Raw genomic sequence first — 21259 nt, forward strand, 5'->3', positions numbered from 1 at the left:
AGAATTAAATGATATATATAATTCTTGGCACCCCTGCCACCTTACACATTATTAATTCTCAGTGTTGGGTGATGGAAGAACTGAGCGTTCAGCCATTTCAACATGCGTACATTTTATTATAGAAACAGTGAAGAAATGTTGAAAGACATCTGGAAGAGAAGTTTTGAGGAAACCCCTGCAGATGTTCACTCAGCTACTCTCTGGGCCCATCTGCTCACGGCCCTCAGAGACACCTTCCTACTGCGCCTCTGGACAGACAGGTGTTCTTCCTCAAAGGACCCAAATCCTTACCCTCCAAATTGGCAGTCCAGGGGACAGATTGGTTTCTTGGGAGGTGAGACTACCTGGGAGTTAGAGGACTTGTGAAGGTTGAGCTGAGGTAGAGGAGGGTCAATAAAAAGAACAGCAGGGGTCATTTCTAAGGAAGGGAAGAAAAAAGGGAGAAATTTATTTGTGCATCAGTTTGCATCCCAGACCACTCTCTTTACTCACTCTGCTCCACTCATTCTGTCTCTCCAACGCATCAGCTATTCCACTACATGGAACACTCTTCCTACATCTCAGCCAGGTGGCCCTTCCCCATCACTCAGTACAAATACCTTCTCTTCAGTGAGGGGTTCTTCTGAATACCCAGTAGAAAGCTCCTCTCTGCCACAGCACTCTGTTTGGCCTAATGGAAATCTCATATGATCGCTAGTTTTCTCTTGCCCTCCCACTAGAGGGTGACCTCCATGAACTCAGGGACTTCCTCTGCTGCAGCTCCACTGTACCCCCAGCCTGGCACACTGAATCATGCAGGGTTAGTGCAGGGAGCAAATATATAAGATTTGCTCTGAGCACTGGAGTCTCGGGGACAGAGAAAGTAGACTTCTTGCTCCCAGAGGGGCTCACAGTCTAGTGCAGAGGTCTACAAATTACAGCCCAAGGGCGACTCCAGCCTCCACCCCTTTTTATAGTTTTTTTAAATTGTAGTAAAACCCACATAACATAAAATTCACCATTTTAACAAATCTAGGATCCATGAAAGAGTAGTTGCTCAATAAAAATTTACTGAATGAGTTCTTCAATAAGTTGAACAGAATTACCAAATGACCCAACAATTTGACTACTAGGTATGTACTCAAAAATTTGGAAACAGTTGTTCAAACAAAAACTTGTACACAAGTGCTCATAGCAGCATTATTCACAATAGTCAAAAGGTGAACACAACTCAAATGTCCTTCAGCTAGTAAATGGATAAATAATTGTGGCATATCCATTCACTGGAATACTATTCAGCAATGTAAAAGAATAATGTACTTATGCATGCTACAACCTGGATGAACCTTGAAAACATTATGCAAAGTGAATAAAGTCAGACACACAAGGCCACATAGTATATGACTCCATTTCTATAAAATGGCCAAAATAGGTAAATCCATAGATAGAATAGATTAGTGGTTGCCAGGGGCTGAGTGGAGGGACTACTTATGGGTACAGGGCTTTCTTTTGGGATGCTAAAACTTTTCCAGAGCTAGAAAGTGGCGATGGTTGCACAACATTGTGACTGCATCAAATATCACTAATAGTAAATTCACGCTATTTGTATTTTACCACAACTTTAAAAACCCAACATAAAATTTGAGAGAATTCATAAATGAATTCCTACAGTTCTCCATGTCTTTATCATTTGTAATTCTCTTCACTGGCCATGTTAGTGGCTTGAGATTAAAAGTGATGAAACTGGGATTTTTCATATAATTCTGTGATCCTACAATTGGAGTGTCTAAACCCACCTTAGGTTCCCTACTCAAACACTAGGCAGTTGGAACCAAGCCTTCTCACCCCAGTAGTGGACAAAACCCTCTTCCCTGCCATAACATACCTGATGTCCACTTCTGGGTTACAGTAGTGACAGTAACACTGGGAGATTGATGAAGGAGTGAACCGGAAACAGAAAGAAATGGTAGGGGTGAGGCAAGTCAACTTCTCTCCTTCCTTTTCTCCCTACTCCTTCTTTCTTCCTTTCCTGCCTACCTCTCTTTCCCCCTTCTCTCTTGTTGCAATATCCGGTGGTCTTGATGATTTATCTAGCCTCACCTCTCACTGCTCCCATGTTCTGCCCCATCTTCTAGCCAGTTCTCCCAACCCCCATAAGTGACACCGTCCTCATCACTACTGACATTTGACCCATCTTGATCCATTCTGTTGTGAGAGCTGTCCTCTGCAATGCAGGATATTTAGCAGCATCCCTGGCCTCTCCCACTAGCACCTCTTCCTCCAGTCATGACAACCAAAAATGCCTCCAGACATTGCTGAGTGTTCCCTAGGTGGTAAAGTCACCTCCATTTGAGAACCACTGGCCTAACCCATGTCTCAAGCCCAAGCCTGGGCCTACCCACTCCATTAGCACTTCTTCTTGAACTGCTGCTACAAGGCCCTCCTCATCTCCATACAATCACCAATATTATCCTGCCCAGGCCACTCAGACCACCCTCTCTCAGTCCTTCTGCTTCCATTGTTGGCTTGATTCCAACTCACTGCCTGCTACAGTACCAGAGCTATCCTTTCACACCTCAAATCAATCTCGCCTACGGGCTTGCCACCAAACTTAAGATGAAATTTTCCATCTTGCCAGGGTCTATGTGGCCCCTTCATGATCTGGACACCCTCTCCCCGTCTTCACTCATATAGATTTTGTTTTAGTTCCTCAAGGTCACACATTTCTGCCTTGGCGTCTTTGCCTTACATTGTCACTTTGCTCAGGACATGGTCGCTTGAGCTATCTCCAAGCAATTCTCAAGGCAGTCTCCTTCTACTTGTTCATTTCTCCATCTCAATATTGCTTCCCCAGACCCCCACTGGCCTACCTGCTCTGTGATATCCCCCTGATTCATTTCCTTTTCTGAAGCTCACCACATGTTTCATTTCTGTTCCCCTGCCCCTATCATGTGAGCTCCATGGGCCCGGGAACCTTAAGGGTTTTGTTTTCCTGAGTCCCCACCATCCAGAATGGGATCTGCTACACTTGTACATTTTGAGGCATGAATGCATGCATGAGTGAATGACTACTGGCCATTTCTTGCAAGTAATGCTTCCATACTTCTACTCCCATGCCTCTACTCCTATACTTCTACTCTCATGCATATCATGTTTTCTCTTTCTGGAATGCTTTTCCTCCCCCCACCCCTTTGATTGGCTAAGTCTGTACCAAATGGAGCAGAGATGGCATCTCTTTCAGGAAGCTTTTCAGGAGTTTATTTTCTCCTTGGGCTTAGATAAGAGCTATCATCTGCTTCTCTAACAGAGTGATGCCTATGAAACACTCCCACTTAGTGATTTGGTTATCTCTTTTGATGCCTGTCACCTTACAAAATATGATGTATTTAAAGGGAGTTTAATCATCAGCATCTCCATAAAAACAGTAAATACTTGGTTCTTAAGAGCAATGAACAATAAACTCTTATTTAACACGATTTTACTGATCTGGTGGTTTTAACTTTGCTTTTTCTGGCGTTTTGACAAAACATACCTATCTAAATAGGCCCTAAATTAAGAGGGGGAGGAAGAGGGAAGAGAGGAGATGGGAGGGAGAGGGGAAGGAGATTACCAGTGTAAAGGTAAATGCAAATAAAAAAAATTTATTCATGGAGCAAGAAAGAAAGAGAGAAAGAGAACGTGGGATGGAGGGAGGGAATAAATGAGTGGTAGTATTTCATAGGAATCTCTGAGACTGCGTTAGTACAGAAGAGAGTGGCTCCTATCCAAGTCTGAGGATGGAGAGAGAGATAAGAGAGAGGGAAGAAAAAGGACGAAAGGGAAAGAAGGAAGGAAGGAAGGAAGGAAGGAAGGAAGGAAGGAAGGAAGGAAGGAAGGAAGGAAGGAAGGAAGGAAGGAAGGGAAAAAAAGAGAGGAAGAAGGAGGGTTAATTTGATTTAGGGAGGCAGTCTCCCCTCCTATACTTTATTTGTTTGGTACCTTGCTTCCTTCCTCCTTTCTTCTATGCTCTCCTTCCCTCTCATTCCTCCCACTCCCTCTTCCATTTACCCTCCTCCCTCCTTAGGTAACAGGCTCCTTCTTACCCAGTCTCCTTTATTGTAGGACACAAATAAGAAGGTGACCATCATGTAGGCACATTTCAACAGGTTCCATTTGTTCCTTTTCTTGGGTGGTTTCTTGGTGGGGATAGTAGTTGGGAGAAGCTTAACTGGGAGAAATAGATGGAAATGACTAACACTGAAGGCATTCCCTCCCCGTCTAGAAATTCCTGCTCTTTCTGAATCTCCCTTCCCAGCACAGATCTCCCTTCAAACTCCATGCCCATATCTCTGCATGCCTCCTGAACTGAAATGTTGGTCTATCATTGCTGGGTTCCTACAACCTCTCTTCTTCATCCCCAAGGCACCAGCCTCACCAGCTGTCCTGTTGACTACTGTTGTTTCACCTTCCTACTCCATACTTCCTCTCCCTCATACCATCTCCCACAGGGCCTGACCATGTCACCTCCTTGTTTCAAACCTAATGTGGTGTACAATTGTTTTTAGCCCACCCAACATTCTTTCCCTCTTTTTTCATTTTTCAAAATTTTTAAAATTTTTAAATTACAGTTGGCATACAATATTATATTAGTTTCAGGTATACAGGATAGTGGTTTAAATGTTTATGTAACTTATGAAGTGATCCCCCTGATAAGTCTAGTCCCCACCTGACACCATACATAGTTGTTATATTATTACTAACTATATTCCTCTGCTGTACTGGTTTTTCACTTTAATTTTTCATGAAAATGTTACACACAAAAAACTCAAAAGTATTACAAATAAACTGTTAAATTTAAGTACAAAATGGAGACCAGACTTGAAAATTCCCTGAGCAGAAAAAAAATGTTTTAAGCCATGTAAGCCAAACTAAACCTAGCTTATTTCATGAACATAATTGAAACTTAAGTTATTTCTGATAATCATAAAAGAAACTTGTAACCTTTTCAAAAAAAGTTGAGATAATTACTTTTAAGCAATCCCCTGCCACCTGGAAACCTCCATTGTAATAACCATCATTGTAAAGAGTGAACAGCTTCCTCATTTTCACTTTATTAGCCATCCTGTAATGTCATATTCATGAGTTTCATGCCAGTTTTGAATTTGAAAGCTCTGAGTTCAGGAACTTTTTTTACACGAACAATAAACCTTTACTTAATACTATTTTATTGATCTAGTGGTTTTAACTTTGCTATTTCTGGATTTTTGACTAAATACACCTGTCTAAACAGGCCCAAAATAAAAAAATAGAACACTGACCAGGGTAAATGTGAATCAAAAAAGAAAAAAAAAATTAATGTTCACTGTTCTGACTTTTTATCTTCCTTCCTTCCATTCTCTTAAATGTGTGCAGTTAAGATGATAAATTTCCCTCTAAGCAAAGCTTTGGCTGAATCCTCCAGAGTTTGATAGTGATATTCTTACTGTCATTCAATTCAAAATTCTCATTTTTTTTCTGATTTCTCCTTTGGCCCATAAGTTATTTAGAAGTATATCTATTAATTTGTAAGTTTGGATTATCTAATACTTTTTATTGGTGATTATAGCCTAATTCCATTATACCCAGAAAGATACTTTAAATGACTTCAATCCAAAATGGATTGAGGCTTGCTTTATAAACCAACATATAGACAACTTTGGAAAGACAAAAATTTCATGTTTAACAAACTCATAAATAGAATCACAGAATAGTGGTTACCTATAAGGGGTGGGGGGAGGATGAAGAAGGTAAAGCATGAAGAAGGCAAGGTGGTCTGAATGCTTTGGATGTCCTTCAAAGGACATCCCCTCAGGTACTGAAGCCCTGACCTTGGTTACTTGAGATATTCACTTTTTTTGTAACCCAGACTGAAGGAACTCATAGTCCTCTAGATTCCATGCACTTACCTTCTTCCTTGCAGTCATTTGTTTCTTCTAAAGATGGAGGAGGGAGAGGAAGAGGAGGAGGAAAAAGAGGAGGAAGAAGAGGAGGAGGAGGAAGAGGAGGAGGAAGGGGAGAAAAAAGAAGAGGAGGTGGAGAAAGAGAAAGGAAGAAAGAAAATCATTAACAAATTGTGAAATGGATGGAGACCAAAATAACAGTGCTCTAGATGCCCTGGGATGAAAAGAGAAGGGAATGCAACTCACCTCCTTGCTTCCCTTGACCCCAGGCCCTCTCCTGCTTCATGGCCTCTGCACATGCTGTTCCCTCTGCCTGGAATACCCTTAACCCTCATACACATAACTGGCTCTCTCACCTCCTTCAAGTCTGCTGAAATGTCACTTTCCCTGATCACCCTTTCAAAACATATCAACCTCTCCCACACTGCATTTTTGCCACCTTTACCCTACTATCTGCATAGGACTTTTCAGTGTCCAACAGATTTAACCTACATTTTTTCTTTCTCTTCTAATTGGTTCCATCTGGATACAGATTTTTGTCCATTCTATTTTCTGCTATATCTCTAACATCTAGAACAGGACTTAGAACAGAGTAGCTAATATTAATTAGTGTTTGTTGTTGGATGAATGAAAAAATATTAAACATTTATGATGCTAATGATAATGATGATGACAATGAGTGTAAGATTTGATGATATCTAAAGTCTCCTTTAACATAAAAAAAACTAATAACTCTATTTCTGTGCACAGGAGCAAAAACAAACAGTGGGGTCAAATAACAGTTACCACTTACCACTTAACACTTGGAGGCTCAGCAAACCTATGGAAAACAATATTCAAACAACATATAACATACAAATTGAATTACAAAAGGCAGCATAGTAAACACCCCTAGACCAACAGCTTCAATAAGTTCACCTCAAGCTATCTCTCACCTTTTCTCACTGCCCCTCCCTGAGGACATTGATTCCTATTGTATCATAACTATTTGTCTGTCTCTCCCATCAAACTATGAGTTTATATGGTGGTACAGCATATCAGCTTCATTTTTTGGGTTTCTGCCGCCCTCCATGGTTCTGGCATACGCTAAGTGTTAAAGAATGTTTTCGCCAAAAAAACTTCTCCACCAAAATCCCCAGGCATGCACAGAGTGAAATATTCACCTAGGATCTCTGATGTTGCCCATCCAGAAGGAAGTATGGTTTGGAGGCAAGACCATGATCACAGACAAATTCCAGGATGTTGAGTCCAAGGGACCATGAGAGATGAGACCATAAGTAGGAAAAAAAACCACATGATCAGAAGGCAGGCGATTGGGAGTAAATGGCAGCAGAGCCCAGGTGGGTCATGGTGAGCAGTTAGGACTTATGGCAAGGAACCAGGGGAGACCACCAGATGCTTTGTTATATGGGTCAGAGGCGAAATCTAATGACTTAAATGGCTTGCATTGGTTGGGAAGGCAGCCACCACTCCTTCTTCATGTACTTAGTGTCACCATTTGACATACCTTACATACCTCAGACGAATAATGCCTGCCTTGTGAAGAAGTTTTGGGGGGAATACATAACATAATATGTTAAAGTTTCTGCTTCTGGTGCCTGGTGCCTAGGAAACTCTTAAAGACTTTAAATTATGGTCATCATCATCATTATCATAATATTGTCCTTATCCCTGACTTGAAAAGGAGGTTGGTTCTCCTGAGGTACCCCATCTTTCTGAAGGGGAAGGTAATGCAGATTTTTTCCAGTCTCTAGGCTAAAGAGGAAAATTACCTGAGAGATAATCCATGGCTAGGAATAGACCCTTGCACAAACATAAGAAAGCAAACATGGCAGAAGGAGGGAGGGGCAAGGATGGGAAAGAAGAATCTTACGTTTCAATACTGATGAGATGTGAGCAGCAAGGAGGAGAAAATCCAGTAGGAATCATTGACATCAACAGAAACAGAGGGGAGAGGACAAGAAAGGTATTAATGACTCCTTCTTAGCTCATTTCACCATGGTGGTTCTCAAGAGAGTCTCACGTAGGAGGGAAATCTCTCAGATTTCATGGGATTGGCTGTGAGCTGAGGTGGGTGATTCTAGATGCTTCTACTGTACTTGTCTCTTTGGATACACATTCATCCAGGTGGCCAGAATCCCCAGGTACCTGATTTCCTTGGGTATTCATCCCATTTGGTCATGAACCCACCTACATCCCAGACACACTCTTGATATTTTCCATTCAATCTCAGGGTGTTTGGACCCAAGCAGCTCATTCTGAGCCTCATTCAGAGGTGGAGACAGTAGATTGGGACCTCCCTTAGCAGAGGATCTCTTGTAACCTGGTTCTTAAATTGAGAAGAACCCCCAAACCCCCTTCTCTTTCTTGTTTTCTCTTCTTTCCAACATCTAAAAACATCCAAGTTACCCACAGAAAAAAAAAGAAATAACTTACTTTTCACTGGAGGGTGCAACAGAATCAGAAGTAAGAAGTCCACATGGAAAAGAGTGAGCAAGAGAACAGGATCAACCTTCACACCCACTGGTACATTCCATTATTCTTCATTAAATATTCTTCAAATGATTAAGTTTTTATCTGTACTAATTATAGATTCACAAAATATTGCAAAAATAGTACAGAGGGGTCCTGTGTACCCATTGTCCAGCTTCCCTCAGAGGTAGCATCTTGCCAGTAAGTTGACATGGCATAATACTGTTATCGACCTTACTCAGATTTCACTAGTTTTTTTCATGCACTCATTTTTTGGTACTTTATTAAATATTCATCAATCTCACAGTCATAGGGAGGCTCTCTTAAAATAATGACATCATTATCTTGCTTTATAAATGAAAGAAGAAAGATTCATAGTCACTGAGGGTGTTTAGTTTAGAATATCCAACTAGTGATCCAAAGCAGGTGAATACCATTGAATCACCACCTCTCCATCTCAAGAGGAGAGGGGAAGCAGGACTTGAGATGAAAGATCTGCAATTGCATTTGTCTACTGCACCTGCATGCTGGAGCTAGTTCACAAAAGACGATGGTTAAATTTGGGGGGACTTTACAAGCTGGCTGTGAAACCATTAATAGCTTGAAACCAATCATAGTTAAAGTATTTACACCATAGAAATTGGCAATTGCTCCAAATTAGGGCTCCCTTCCCCACCCATCACACACAGAGATGTCTGTTAAACTTCTACCAGCCTGCCACAGCTTCCATTCTTCACTGGAGTCTGTTAGCACTGATTATACTCCTGACCCCAGGCCAATGTCTAAATGCCAGGGCCCATCCACAGAATTTTGGAGGAGTTTCCATGCTTAGAAGGCATTCCGAGAAGGTAATCTCAAGGACACAAACCCAAGACTATCATAGTACTTACTTTCTTCTTCTGTCCTATCTGGAGGTGAGAATGCAGGGAGCCAGGTTCCAATGAAGGTGCAGAGTAAAGAGAGAAATCAACATTAAGGCTGGGATCCTAGACCCTCACCAAGGAAGTGTCCCTGACCAGTCAGAGGAAAGCAGAGGCAGAAGTGCTACCAGAGATGAGGCAGATAAGACTCACATTTTATCATGTAGTTCATCTTTCTCTCTAAATAATATAGATGAGACATCCATCATGTGCATGGTATGGAGGACACATGGAAAGCTACGTGAGCAAGGTCCCAACGCACAGGGAATGTCAGTGAGCTGAGTCTAGTCAGAGAAGCAGGAAACAGAGTCATACACTGAGCACTGAGTACAGGTGGGATGTGTGTTTCTGGGTAGACCTGCAGGATACAATGGGAACCTATAAAGGCAATAGTTGCTGACTTTTGCGGGGGGTACCAGGGAAGGCATCTTACAGGATTCGTTGCTGGGTCTGAAACCTGAAAGATGAGTAGGGGTTAGCCAGGTGAAAACATCTGGAAAGGGAGAGAGAAAAGCACCCCAGGCAGAGAGAACAGTGTAGACATGGTGTTGGGTGTGAACGTGTCCATATGGAGTTTTGGAAGGATCGAGAGAGACTCTCCGTGGGGCACAATAGTAGAAGATGACTGTGGCATGAGAGTATCTAGAGCTAGAGAATGCAGGAAGTTGAAAGGTGCTTTATGTAATTCTTGTTAGTTGCCACTTTGCCTTTGATGCACTGTTTCTTTCCAGCGCTCAGTTTCCCCATTTGTATCCTGAGTCAGATAATCTCCAGACCCGTAAGTCCGTGACTGTCCTGGACCACCTCAACTCCAGGTCAGAGGTCTAGGTATTAGGTTATTATGCCTAATCATGATTATATTACATTGATCTTGGGCTTCATGGCCATTTCACATGTGGAATAAAAAGCATGTTTTGCTTTTTTATAAAATCTAGCTGCCTTTTGAGGAGCGAGGTTCTGGTTCACAGAAGGCTGACATTTATGAGTTAGGTGGATTATATGAGAGTGGACATTAGGGAGAGCTGAGTAATTCAGCCTGTTAGAAGAAAGAGAGAGATGAGGAGTGAGCAGATCTACTTGAGTGGAGAAAGTCATCTACTCAGGGTTGTCACTACTCTTGACACTCTAATCCGGTTATCATGAATATGAACAGATTCCTTGTGGGAACCAGTGAAGGAGAGTGCTGCTTTCAGAGTAAGGAGAAAACAGACAATTCAAAGTGGAGAGAACACTCAGAAATTGTTATCTCATAAGTAGCAGAAACCATAAAGAGGGCTTTGGACTCCAGAATCCATGAAATGGTGGGTTGAGGAAGTTGAACCAATTTTAATCAGCTCTCTAGTACCTGAGTTTTTAATATATTTTTTTCTTAACATCATATTGCTAGCCCTACTTTAAGGGGAAGAAGACAGACTTTTCCCTGGTCCATATGCTGGCAAAGAATGGAGCTGGGTTGAAACTCCAGGCACATCTGTTTTGACAGCCTAGCTGACATTCCCTCTATTTAGATCTCTAGATCCAGGTGCCTTCTATGTAGCAGAGTCTGAACTGTGGTTATGGCCAAGATCTCAAGTGGACACAGGTTCAGCTTTAACTCCCACATGGTGATAAAGTGATTCCTTTTACAATTCTTTCTAGAAGAGAGAATGTTTCAAAATGATGCTGACATGTTGACAACACCTCTCTAATCATCCTTTCTACCAAAGAGAGAACAGCTTCCAGACAAAGAGTCTCAGCAGAAAACAGTATCACATTATAATTTATTAACATTTTGTTTTCGTTATACTTATTTTTACAGTTGTCTCTTCCTTATAGCAAAGGATATTGGCTTTATACTTACTCAAGTGGTAAAGACTTTCCTTTTTGGGCATATCTATTTAAGTAAAATACTGAGGCCATTTAAAGAAAAATATAAATGATAGCATTGGTAGTACATGGATGTGACAGGGACACCTATTGGGGTTCAGTCTATCTGTGAAAAATGAGGACTCATTTTTTTCCAGTCATCCCATTAACAAAAATCAAAAAGGTAGATAATACCTTATGTCGCCAAAAGTGTGGGGAAATAAGCATCCTTGTAGGCAGTTGATGAAAGTGTAAATTTGCTAAACCTCTGTCCAAAGATAAAATGCCCTCTCACCCAGTCATTTCCCTTCTAGGAATTTATCTTACAGATATGTATATGCAAAATAAGAAAAGCAATGACTGTACAGGATGTTCCTTGTAGCATTGTTTGCAATGGAATAAAAATGAACTGAAATCAAAATATATTGGAGAAAAAACAAAACATCCATGAACAGGAGATTTGTTAACTTACATAAGCATGAATAAAATATTATTCAGGTATTTGAAAGAAAGAGGTAAAATTCTAGTGCTGAAATGCATATTTTTAAATCAAAAAGTTGAGAATATACATATACGTGTGTGGATATATCTTGTAAGAATACACAAGAGACAGTAATGGTGGTTGTTTCTAGAGAGTAGAACTGGAAATGAGATGAAGAGGAAGATTTTTGACTCACATCTTATGTTTCCTCAGATTTTCCCATGTGCATATACTATTTTTATAACTTAAAAAATCTACAACATAATAATTATTAGGTAAAATTTCTAGCTCTAATGTTACATACTAATAAAGATTTCTATTACCTCAAAGCTCAAAGAAACGAAATATGATTGGATACTATCCGAATGGTTCTTCCAAAATAAATCAATAAAATCTAAATTAAATAAATGAATAAAATGTTCATTTTAACTGAATAAGTAAAAACATAACTGACTCCATAAGTCTGTATTCCCTTGTAGACAGGAGAAAAGAAGTACCAAGAAAAAGAGAATACTCACACTTACCATCCACAGACAACCTGCTCATCATACCTGAAGAAGAAGACAAACCAAATGATGTGCAAATGCAACAGGAAGAAATATTCCTAATTAATACAGTTATCCAGTTCAACAGATTTAACAAAATCTCTTCTTTGGAAAGTATAGCTATGATGCCTCAGGCACATTTTATGGTTCCCTCAATATTCTCACTGTCCCTTTTCCCAGCCCCACCATTATTAGCAGGCATCACTTGTCTCTCATCTAATTTAATTTTTATTTATTTGTCTCTGTTCTCCACTAATTTCTGAGTTCTTCAAGAGTGAGCATATCTGATCCATCTTTGGGTTTCCATCACCCAAGCATGAGTCCAGGTATATATTAGATGCTCAGAAATTCTTGCTCAAAGTTTCCCACCCAAGTTCATAGTACAAGGTCACCATGAGTGTGGCAAGGTATTTACCTAGGATTCCTGATAGCAGCCCATCCAGAAGGAGAGTCAGCATGAAGGTCAAGGTTACAGACATGGTAAAGAATGGTGGGATCAGGAAGTCACGGAGATGAAGCCATAAGAAGAAAACCAAAAACAAGATCAGATGCTGGGCTCTGGGGACAGGTTGGCAAGGACAGTTCACAACAGGTCGTGATGAGTGGCTAGGGACTAAGACTCAGAACCCTGTGACATTCTGGGGAGTCTCTGCATTTCATTTCAGGAAGAGCTTAAGTGAACTGGGACACAGTCACAGACCATTCTTCAATCATGCTTGGAAGCAAGGAAGGAAGTATGCTTCATTGACTCTGGAAAGAGGTGCCAAGGTCTTTACTACTACTGACTTCACATCAGCCCTCTTAGATCAAAGAATTGTCCCCATGTTGCTGGTGGGGATAACTGAAGCTCCATGAAATTATGTAGTTTACAAAGATTCATAAAGCTGATGAGTGAAAGTACAAGCATTGAAGCTCAGGTCAATTTGATTTCCTCTATAAACCCTCCAGTTCCCCATCTACAAAATGAGAATATTAATACCAATTATGGGGTTTGAGTCAGACTCTGTGTGCACTGAAGGATTCTACTACGTTTGTCGGTGGAAATTTTTGTATTCACGTAGCTCACAAAACCATCTTCCATATCACTTAAAGTTATCAGGTGGTAAATACCTAATGTTGTCAGGAATATAGGTGTGAGATTAAATGGTTGATATCCAAGTTATAAATTTTGCTGACTAGGTGATCTTGGGCTGGTCACTGGACTCTCCATGCCTCTGCAAAATGCCTCTTCAGTTGGAGCCATGGTGAAAATGAAGGAAGATAATGCTAAGAACATGGAGTTCTTAGTCTAATTTCTCAAGGTAAACATTCAGTAAATGTTAGAAATAGTAACATGATGTAAGTCACAACAGTATAATCATCATCATCATCATCATCATCATCATCATCTTCCTACATAGGGATGATTGTGTGCATATGTGTGTAGTAGGGGTAGGGGATAGAAACAGAAAGAAATATCGAATGCTGGTTTTGGGTGAAAAGTGTTTCACATCTATGATTGCATTTAATTACATGAAGTAGGTACAGAGAGGCAAAATGACTGCTCCAAGATTGTCCCGCTAAAAAGGAGCCGCCAACCTGGGTGTTGTGGAGACAGTTTGGAAGAAGAGTCAGAGACTGGAAATGTGTTATTTACATGGATAAGGGAGAGGAGGAACGGCAATGCTAGCATCCCCCACCTCTGTCTCCATGGCTATTTATAAAGTTTCCCTACAATGCTGGCTTTGTAATTTATTAATAGTTACTATCAGGTTAGTAAATACAAGCTACAGCCAACTCCCACATTCAGCCTCAAAGCCACCACCGTGTTCTCAGCTATTTCTTCTCAAGTATCTTTTTCTTATCCTCTAAAGTATCCTTTTCTAGTCCCTAGAGCAAGAAGTCTCGGAATCGGTCGGGTGTGTGCGCCCTCCCTTGTGTGCAAGTCTACATCTGCTTCTGATGTTCTTATTGCTCCAAGCACCAGACATTCTGCTAGGAAAATTCTGAACTGCAGGTGTTTCTTACAACACCTGGGCTCTGAAGACAGAGGTGCATGATGCTGAGCCTATGCCCTTTCTACTGGTTATCATCCTACTTCTTGACTTAGCCTCTTGCCTACCCAACTTGCAAACTCAATCATAAAGCTGTGGTTTCATTTCATCGAACTGGTTGTAGAGGAAGAAAGATGCATTGAAGGTCAACAGAAATTTCCTATCAGACAAGGGCAATCAGAATCTAAAGGGAGAGAGACGGTACAAGTCTTACCTTTCAGCACTGTCGACATGCAAGCAGCAGGAAGGAGAAGACCGATGGTGGCCGATGGGGATATTTTCCCAGTAAAGATTCAGAGAGAATATGAAATGAATGAAATCATCCTTTGTATCCCATGTTACCCCATAGTTCCCGAGACAGGATAGGGAACCAGAATGAGAAGCTGTGACCCATTTCATTCTATGAGCCCTGGACCCCTTTGGAGGCACATTTATCTCAGAAGTCAAGAAACCCTGGGTATATCGGTTGCCTGGGTCATCCAAGTCTTCCCCGCTCCACCAAAATTTTGGGAGGTTGGCAGAAGGAGGGTCTCCATAACAACCAATCACCATTTCCACTTCTCAACTGGATACCAGAGTGGTTAATACTTGGAAAAGAGGGAGGCTTATCCACTCTGAACCATGTCTTTTTCATCTAAAATCCACCAATGAATATACACAATCCGATCCAATTCAGTTGTACATTTTAGAGCAGAAGGTAACCGATCCTACTGATAATCTGATCAAAGCTATGAAGCCCATATCCCCAGAAAACCACACAGGTTCTCTCTCTCATACCCAGTCTCACACAATTACAGAGACTTGCTGACCTCTCCAAAGTCCATCCAGTTTCCCCCCAGGAATCTGCAGACTCTGGGTTTGGAGCTCATATTAGAATTGAGAGCATCTTTGAATCTACCCAGGTTGAATGGTGGTTAGCAGTTTCGCCTCTCCTTTTTGTCCCTTTCTTCTCTGGGTTGAAGGGCTCCCTATTCCAGTAGGAAGCAAGAGATAGTACTTACATTTGACTGGAAGGGACAATAGAACAAGGAGTCAGTGAATCAGCATGGAAAATAAAAGCAAGGAAGAGTAGGGTTAATATTAACATTATCCACCTCAATTTCACATGCATTTCTTTATGCCTTCATTTTCCTGCCCATTGTATGGGGAGGGATTTCATGAGAGACTATTTTTATGTAGTTATCACTACACAAAACTATTAGTTATGTTCTTCCCCCAAGACAAAACCTGTGTCCCACCTTTCCTCCACAATTTCCTGTATAGTTTTAAGATCCAAAGGAATCTAAAAGGAGTTAGCTATGGGAATACAAACTTAGAGTTTCCACAGTTCTTACTTTTTTCTTCAACTGCGACTGGAAGCAAAGGTGTTAGCCATCGGATCCAGCAGGAGTAGGAAGCAGAGAGCAGAGAGAGAATTCAACATTAGACTGAGATTACTGCAATGACCAAGGAGACCAGAGCTGGACATGTCACTGGAGACCAGCTAACCCACCAACTTGTATCATCAAGGCCACTTGAGTCCATCCATTCATCCAGCCATCATTCATCCATCATCCATCCATCATTTATTCACTTATCCATTCATCTGTTATCCATCTATCATCCATTCATCATTCGTCCATCACCCATCCATCATCTATTCATTCATTCACTTATCCATTCATCCATTATCCATCTATCATCCATTCATCATTCATCCATCATCCATCCATCATTTATTCACTTATCCATTCATCCATTATCCATCTATCATCCATTCATCATTCATCCATCATCTAACCAACTAACATTCATTTGGTACATACTCTGGACACCAGTGTATGCTGGCTCTGGGGATTCAAATGAATTAGACTGAGCCCTAGCCCTGTGAGCATTTGCAAGACTGGCTGGGGAGAGAGCTACTGGTACAGAAGTAAACAAGACATACCTCAGGCTGTGTTCTCATGGAAGCTGTGACCTCTGGATGTCATGAATATTATACAGGCTATTCGGACTTGGCATGTCCAAAAGATAATTTGTGGTCATCGCCCTCCCACCCATCAAAAATTAATGTTTTTTTATTAATAAAAATAAATATCCATGAGTTCACACTGACATAAATAAGTACTTGAATAAACAAATGGGTGTGGGTGGGGGGAGAGAAGATTCAGCTCTTCCTTACAGAAGAATTCCAACTAATACATGTAGAAGGAAGAAGAGAAATAGAAAATCACCATTGTACAAACATGACAGTAATAATTTTTGCAGGCAATATCCACAGATGTATGCTAAGATTGGTGAGCAAATGTTTGAGGAGAAACAGGATATTTGCATAGTTTCCGACTATGTCCCCCTGGATATTTATTAATTACAAAGGGGCAAATAGTAACAGTGGAGACACTGGCAGATACCACCTTAACCAAGTGATCAAAGTTAACATCATGGGGAATGAGACATATCAACATTATGTAATCCCCAACAAAATGTACAAGAAGGGGCATAGCATCACCTCTGTGGTATTCCTGCCAAAAATGTAAAACCTCAATGTTATCACAAGAAAACTTATGACAAGCTCAAATTGAGAGACATTCTGCAGATATCTGACCAGGGCTCTTCAAAAGTCTCAAGGTCATGAAAGATGGACACACTTTAGTCACAGATTCCAAGAGGAAATCACAAGAGTAAGGAGATATGATAACTTGGTACCATGTGGGATGCTGGACTGGATCCTCAAATAGAAAAAGGACATTCATGGAAAAACTAGTGAAATTGGAGTAAGGTCTATAATTCAGTTAGTAGTTCTGTGCTGGTATTCAGGTCTTGGTAAGACAGTAACATTAAAGGAAGTTGGATGAAGTGTATTCGGGAACTCTGGCTGTCTTTGTGGCTTTTCTGTAAGTCTAAGATTACTTCGAAATAAAGTTTAAAACATTAGTTTGCTCCACAGTACTTTCCTATATCAGTTAAGGGAAACCTCAATCATCCAGTTGTAAAAAAAAAAAAAAGAAAAAGAAAAAAGAAAGGAAAGAAAAGAAAAGAAATAAGAGTCTTTCCTCATCCATCCATCTCATCTGTCACCAACCTCCAGCATCTCAGCCATCATTCAATCCCATGAACTTGTGCTCCCAAATGCCTCACAACCTTCTACATATTCCTGCCTCCACCCTGATACTTGCAACAGTCTCATAACTGGGATCCTTGCTTCTATTCTGTTTCTTGTCTATTCTGTTCCCACTCAAGGGTAATTGTTTAACACATACACACACCTAAAATTCACACTCTCCTGATGAAAACCCTTTATTAGCTTCCTTTTGCACCTGTGATATCTATACCCTTAATATGACCCACAAGACCCTGTGTGTTCTGGTTCCTGCCTCCTCTCTGTTCCTCCTTGTAACATCCCCACTTGCCATGCCCCTCACCCCATCCACCATGCTCCAGACACACCACCTTCTCTCAGATCCATGCAGGGACCCAGCACCTTCCTGCCCCAGGACTTCTGCACATACAATTTTCTTGCCCAGAACTAACTTCCCTAACTCTTTAGCTGGCTATCTCCTACATGTCATTGAGGTGTCTCCTAAAATGTCATTTATCCAGAGAGCCCTTCTCTTAATTGCCACACTAGGGTGTGTTTACTTGTGTATCAGAGTGAGCGAGGATATAAAAACTCAACTTTGTGACAAGACTCTGGTCCTCTTCCCAACATATAGTGTCTTTATATTGTGGAGGTCTCGAGTCTCACTAGAACTCTGTGCCCCTACACAAACAAACTCATCAACAACATACAGCCATCCTGCGGGCTGGAGAGTCTTATGGGGCCCACTGGACCAGCAAGGACAATGAGGCTTGTTTAGGCAACGTGGCCCCACCAGGCAGAGTCTGTGACAACACAGGATGCAGACGCAAGTCTGTCTATCTACAAGGGCAGCAGCCACGGTGCCCAGGACTCCTCTGTCCCACCATCCCCACCAAGGGAAAAGCATAGAGGAAGTCTGAACCTGAAACAAGGAGCCAAGTAACACTTCAGGAGCCAGTGCAAGGTCAGAAGAAGTGGAAGGGAGACCAGAAGCGGGTGCGGGCATTACCTTCCCGAGGAATGCAGGCTTCGGCCAGTCCCAGGAACAGCAGAATCGGCAGGGCCATCTTCAGGAGAGGCTCTGAGCTGTGCATGGCAGGGCCAGGGTTGGGGTAGATGTCCTCTTTCTAGGACAAACAGGACTCTACTCGTGCCTATTCTCTCAAATCCCAAGGGCAAAGCCAGCTGCCCACACAGGCCCTGTGGCAGACCTAGAGGACCAGCAGGCACCCAGACTTGTGCCCACGCCACCAGCTGCTGACATAGAACTGCTTCTTCCTGCTGGCAGCTGTTTATTGATCTTAAAGTGTCACTTTAGGATAATTTCAGGGTGAGCATACCTGCCATGCTAGGACCTGCAAGCCAAATTCTGCTTGTCTCCTGTTTTGGTGAAACCAATGAGCTAAGAGTGGTTTTTAGTTTTTAGTTTTTAACGGTTGAGGAGGTAAAAAGACAAAAGAATATTTCATGACATAAAAATGATAAGGAATTCCAGTGTCGGTGTCCATAAATAACATTTTATTGGAACACTCCCATTCATTTTGAAGTTGTGCCTGCTTTTCATGCTGCAGTGGCAGAGTACAGCAGTTGTGACAGAGACTGTCTGACCCATAGGCCTAAAACATTCATCATCTAGCCCTTTGCAGAAAAATGTTGTTGAGCTCGTCCTAGACAAATTGTAAATCTCAGAAAAACAATTGATCAAACAATGACGTGCCTATCAGAAATAAACATTGTTTTCACACTCCCGTGTGTGTCCCCTCCCCAAGGGGTCTGCATTTATACTTCTCTCTAATACTAGCTGCGGGCCCTGAACAAATGATGTAGCCACTTTATGCCTCAGTTTCCTCATCTGCAAAATGGGAACAATGGTATTTCCAACCTCATGGAGTTGTTGAAAAGATTGTGTATATATCTATAAAGCACATAGAACATTGCACAGTCTCTGTCCATATATTAAGAATGTAATATAAGGATATATCGCATATATACTACCTCTCAGCCCATGTGCACATGTGTCTTAAGAAGTGATCTTTTCATGCTTAAGCATTTAAAGTGCTTTATTATTTATGCATGATGCACATTGGACTTTTCTCCCAGATTTTAAATAGTCACTAGCCACAGAGTTTTGTAAGTAAGACTTTAACGCTTTTTTTATCATAAAAGTGAAGCATACTATAAAGAGATAGAGCACAAGGGAGTTTTAGGGCAGTGAGACTCTTCTGTAGAGTACCTTGATGGTGGCCACATGACATTACACATTTATCTAAACCCACAGAATGTACCACAGAGTGAACTCTAACAGAAACTGTTGACTTTAGTTAATAATAATGTATCAATATCCACTCATCAGTTGTAACAAATATACTACGCTATTGTAAGATGATAACAGGAAACTCTGGGTGTCCCAGATCAGGTGACAGCAGATCTGGTGTCTGGGGAGAGACCCTGCCTTGCCTGGTGGCCACCTTCTTATTGTGTCTTCATCCGGCAGAGGGCAGAGAGTGAGAGCAAGCTCACACGTCTCTTCTTATAAGGGCACTGATCTCATCATGAAGGCCCTCATCATCTCCTGAAAATGTCACCTCCAAATGCCATGTCACTGGAGATTCAAATGTTCACATATGAATGTAGATTGGACACACATGGTTAGTCCGTAACACACATACGAATGTTCACAGAGGCATTATTCACAAGGGCAAAAAGGTGGCAGTGACCCAAGTGTCCACCGATGGCTGAACAGATAAATGAAACATGGTCTAGCCACATACTGGGGTATTAATCAGCCACAAAAAGAAAGGGAGCACTGACACATGCTATGACATGAATGAGCCAGGGACACATGGTGCTAAGTGGAAGCAGCCAGATGCGAAAGACAATAGTCTATGGTCGCATTTATGCGAAACATCTAGAATAGGTAAATCTACAGAAACAGAAAGTAGATTGGTGGTTCCTGGGGGAGGGAGGGGTGCAGAGGGAGGAGAGGACATGACTGCTTAATGCGAATGCGGTCTCCTTTTGGGGTGATGATAATGTTCTGGAACCAGACAGAGGGGGTGGTTGCCCAACACTGAACGAAATGCCACTTTAAAATGTTGACTTTCACGTCAGGTAAATATTATCTCCATTTAAAAAAAATTTGAAGTGTGGAAAAATACATAAAAGGCTCTGAAAAGGACAATAAAATAGCAGTCCGTATTACCACAAAAAAGTGCGAGCACAATGACTGCACATATTAAAATGAACCAAATTTAAAAATTAAACCAGCAGCAACAATCCCCCAGGCTCCATGGGGAGTTAATGACAATAGTTCCATCTTGGAACACTGTCTCTGCCCCAGAGGCCATGAGCCCCTCAGAGCAGCCCCGACACAGGTGGCCACAACCTCAGCAGATATGACTTGAGCAGCTACATCAATGCTCCCCTGACCCGGGCAAACTGGCTTCCTTTTCCTCACTTTCTGGGAGGGCCAAGTTCCCGAGTAGGTCCTGCAATTGACAAGCCATTTCCTCTGGTTGGTTCCCCAGTGATCACCTTCTTCACACTCATCCTGGATGGGGGCTCACTGGTCTCTCATCGTCCCCGCCCCCACCACTACACAGACGAGGGAGCAAGGAAGTTAGGAGATTTGCCCATAAGGGATTCACAATATCCCTCCTGGGAATGAGCCAGACTGTGAAATTAGAATAGTACAGGATGAAACCTCAGTTCCCACACCTCCTGGCTCTATGGACTTACACAAATTATTTCCAGTTTTTTGGTCCTCGGTTTCTTGAGGGGTAAAAACAGAGCCATCGCAGCAATAGCTAATACTTTTTATGGTGCCGACTCCATGCTAGGCACTGTTCTAAGTGGCTTGTGTCTAGTAACTTCTGACACGTTAAAGGTGGGAACCATTATGGGCCTTGTTTGATAAATGAGGACACTGAGACCCAGAAAGTATAAGGTCAACACAAATCACACAGCTGGGATTTGGCAGACCTGTGGTTTGAGGTGAAACATCCAGTG

At 41.7% G+C, this 21259-nt stretch overlaps 1 protein-coding gene across 1 annotated transcript; it reads right to left on the reverse strand.

The window, feature by feature from the left end:
• Window positions 1-390: 390 nt before the first annotated feature.
• LOC111731239 (epididymal protein 13-like) lies at window positions 391-18345 on the reverse strand. Its single transcript, XM_023522727.1, has 6 exons — window positions 18261-18345; window positions 6691-6717; window positions 5904-5930; window positions 4062-4186; window positions 1865-1902; window positions 391-418 (listed from the first exon to the last, which is right to left on the reverse strand). The coding sequence occupies exons 1-6, from the start codon at window positions 18343-18345 to the stop codon at window positions 391-393; spliced, it is 330 nt and encodes a 109-aa protein (XP_023378495.1).
• Window positions 18346-21259: the final 2914 nt, after the last annotated feature.

The sequence above is a fragment of the Pteropus vampyrus genome, unplaced genomic scaffold (assembly GCF_000151845.1).
Source record: "Pteropus vampyrus isolate Shadow unplaced genomic scaffold, Pvam_2.0 Scaffold357, whole genome shotgun sequence".
NCBI lineage: Eukaryota > Metazoa > Chordata > Mammalia > Chiroptera > Pteropodidae > Pteropus > Pteropus vampyrus.

Excerpts from the sequence above, each read along its gene's own strand:
- LOC111731239 (XM_023522727.1), bottom strand. The coding sequence starts at position 18,345 with ATGCACAGCTCAGAGCCTCTCCTGAAGATGGCCCTGCCGATTCTGCTG. Across the intron at positions 6,718-18,260 it reads AGCCTGCATTCCTCGGGAAG|GTTTGCTGAGCCTCCAAGTG; the intron begins GTAATGCCCGCA and ends TGTTTTCCATAG. Across the intron at positions 4,187-5,903 it reads AAATGACTGCAAGGAAGAAG|TTAAGCTTCTCCCAACTACT; the intron begins GTAAGTGCATGG and ends TATTTCTCCCAG.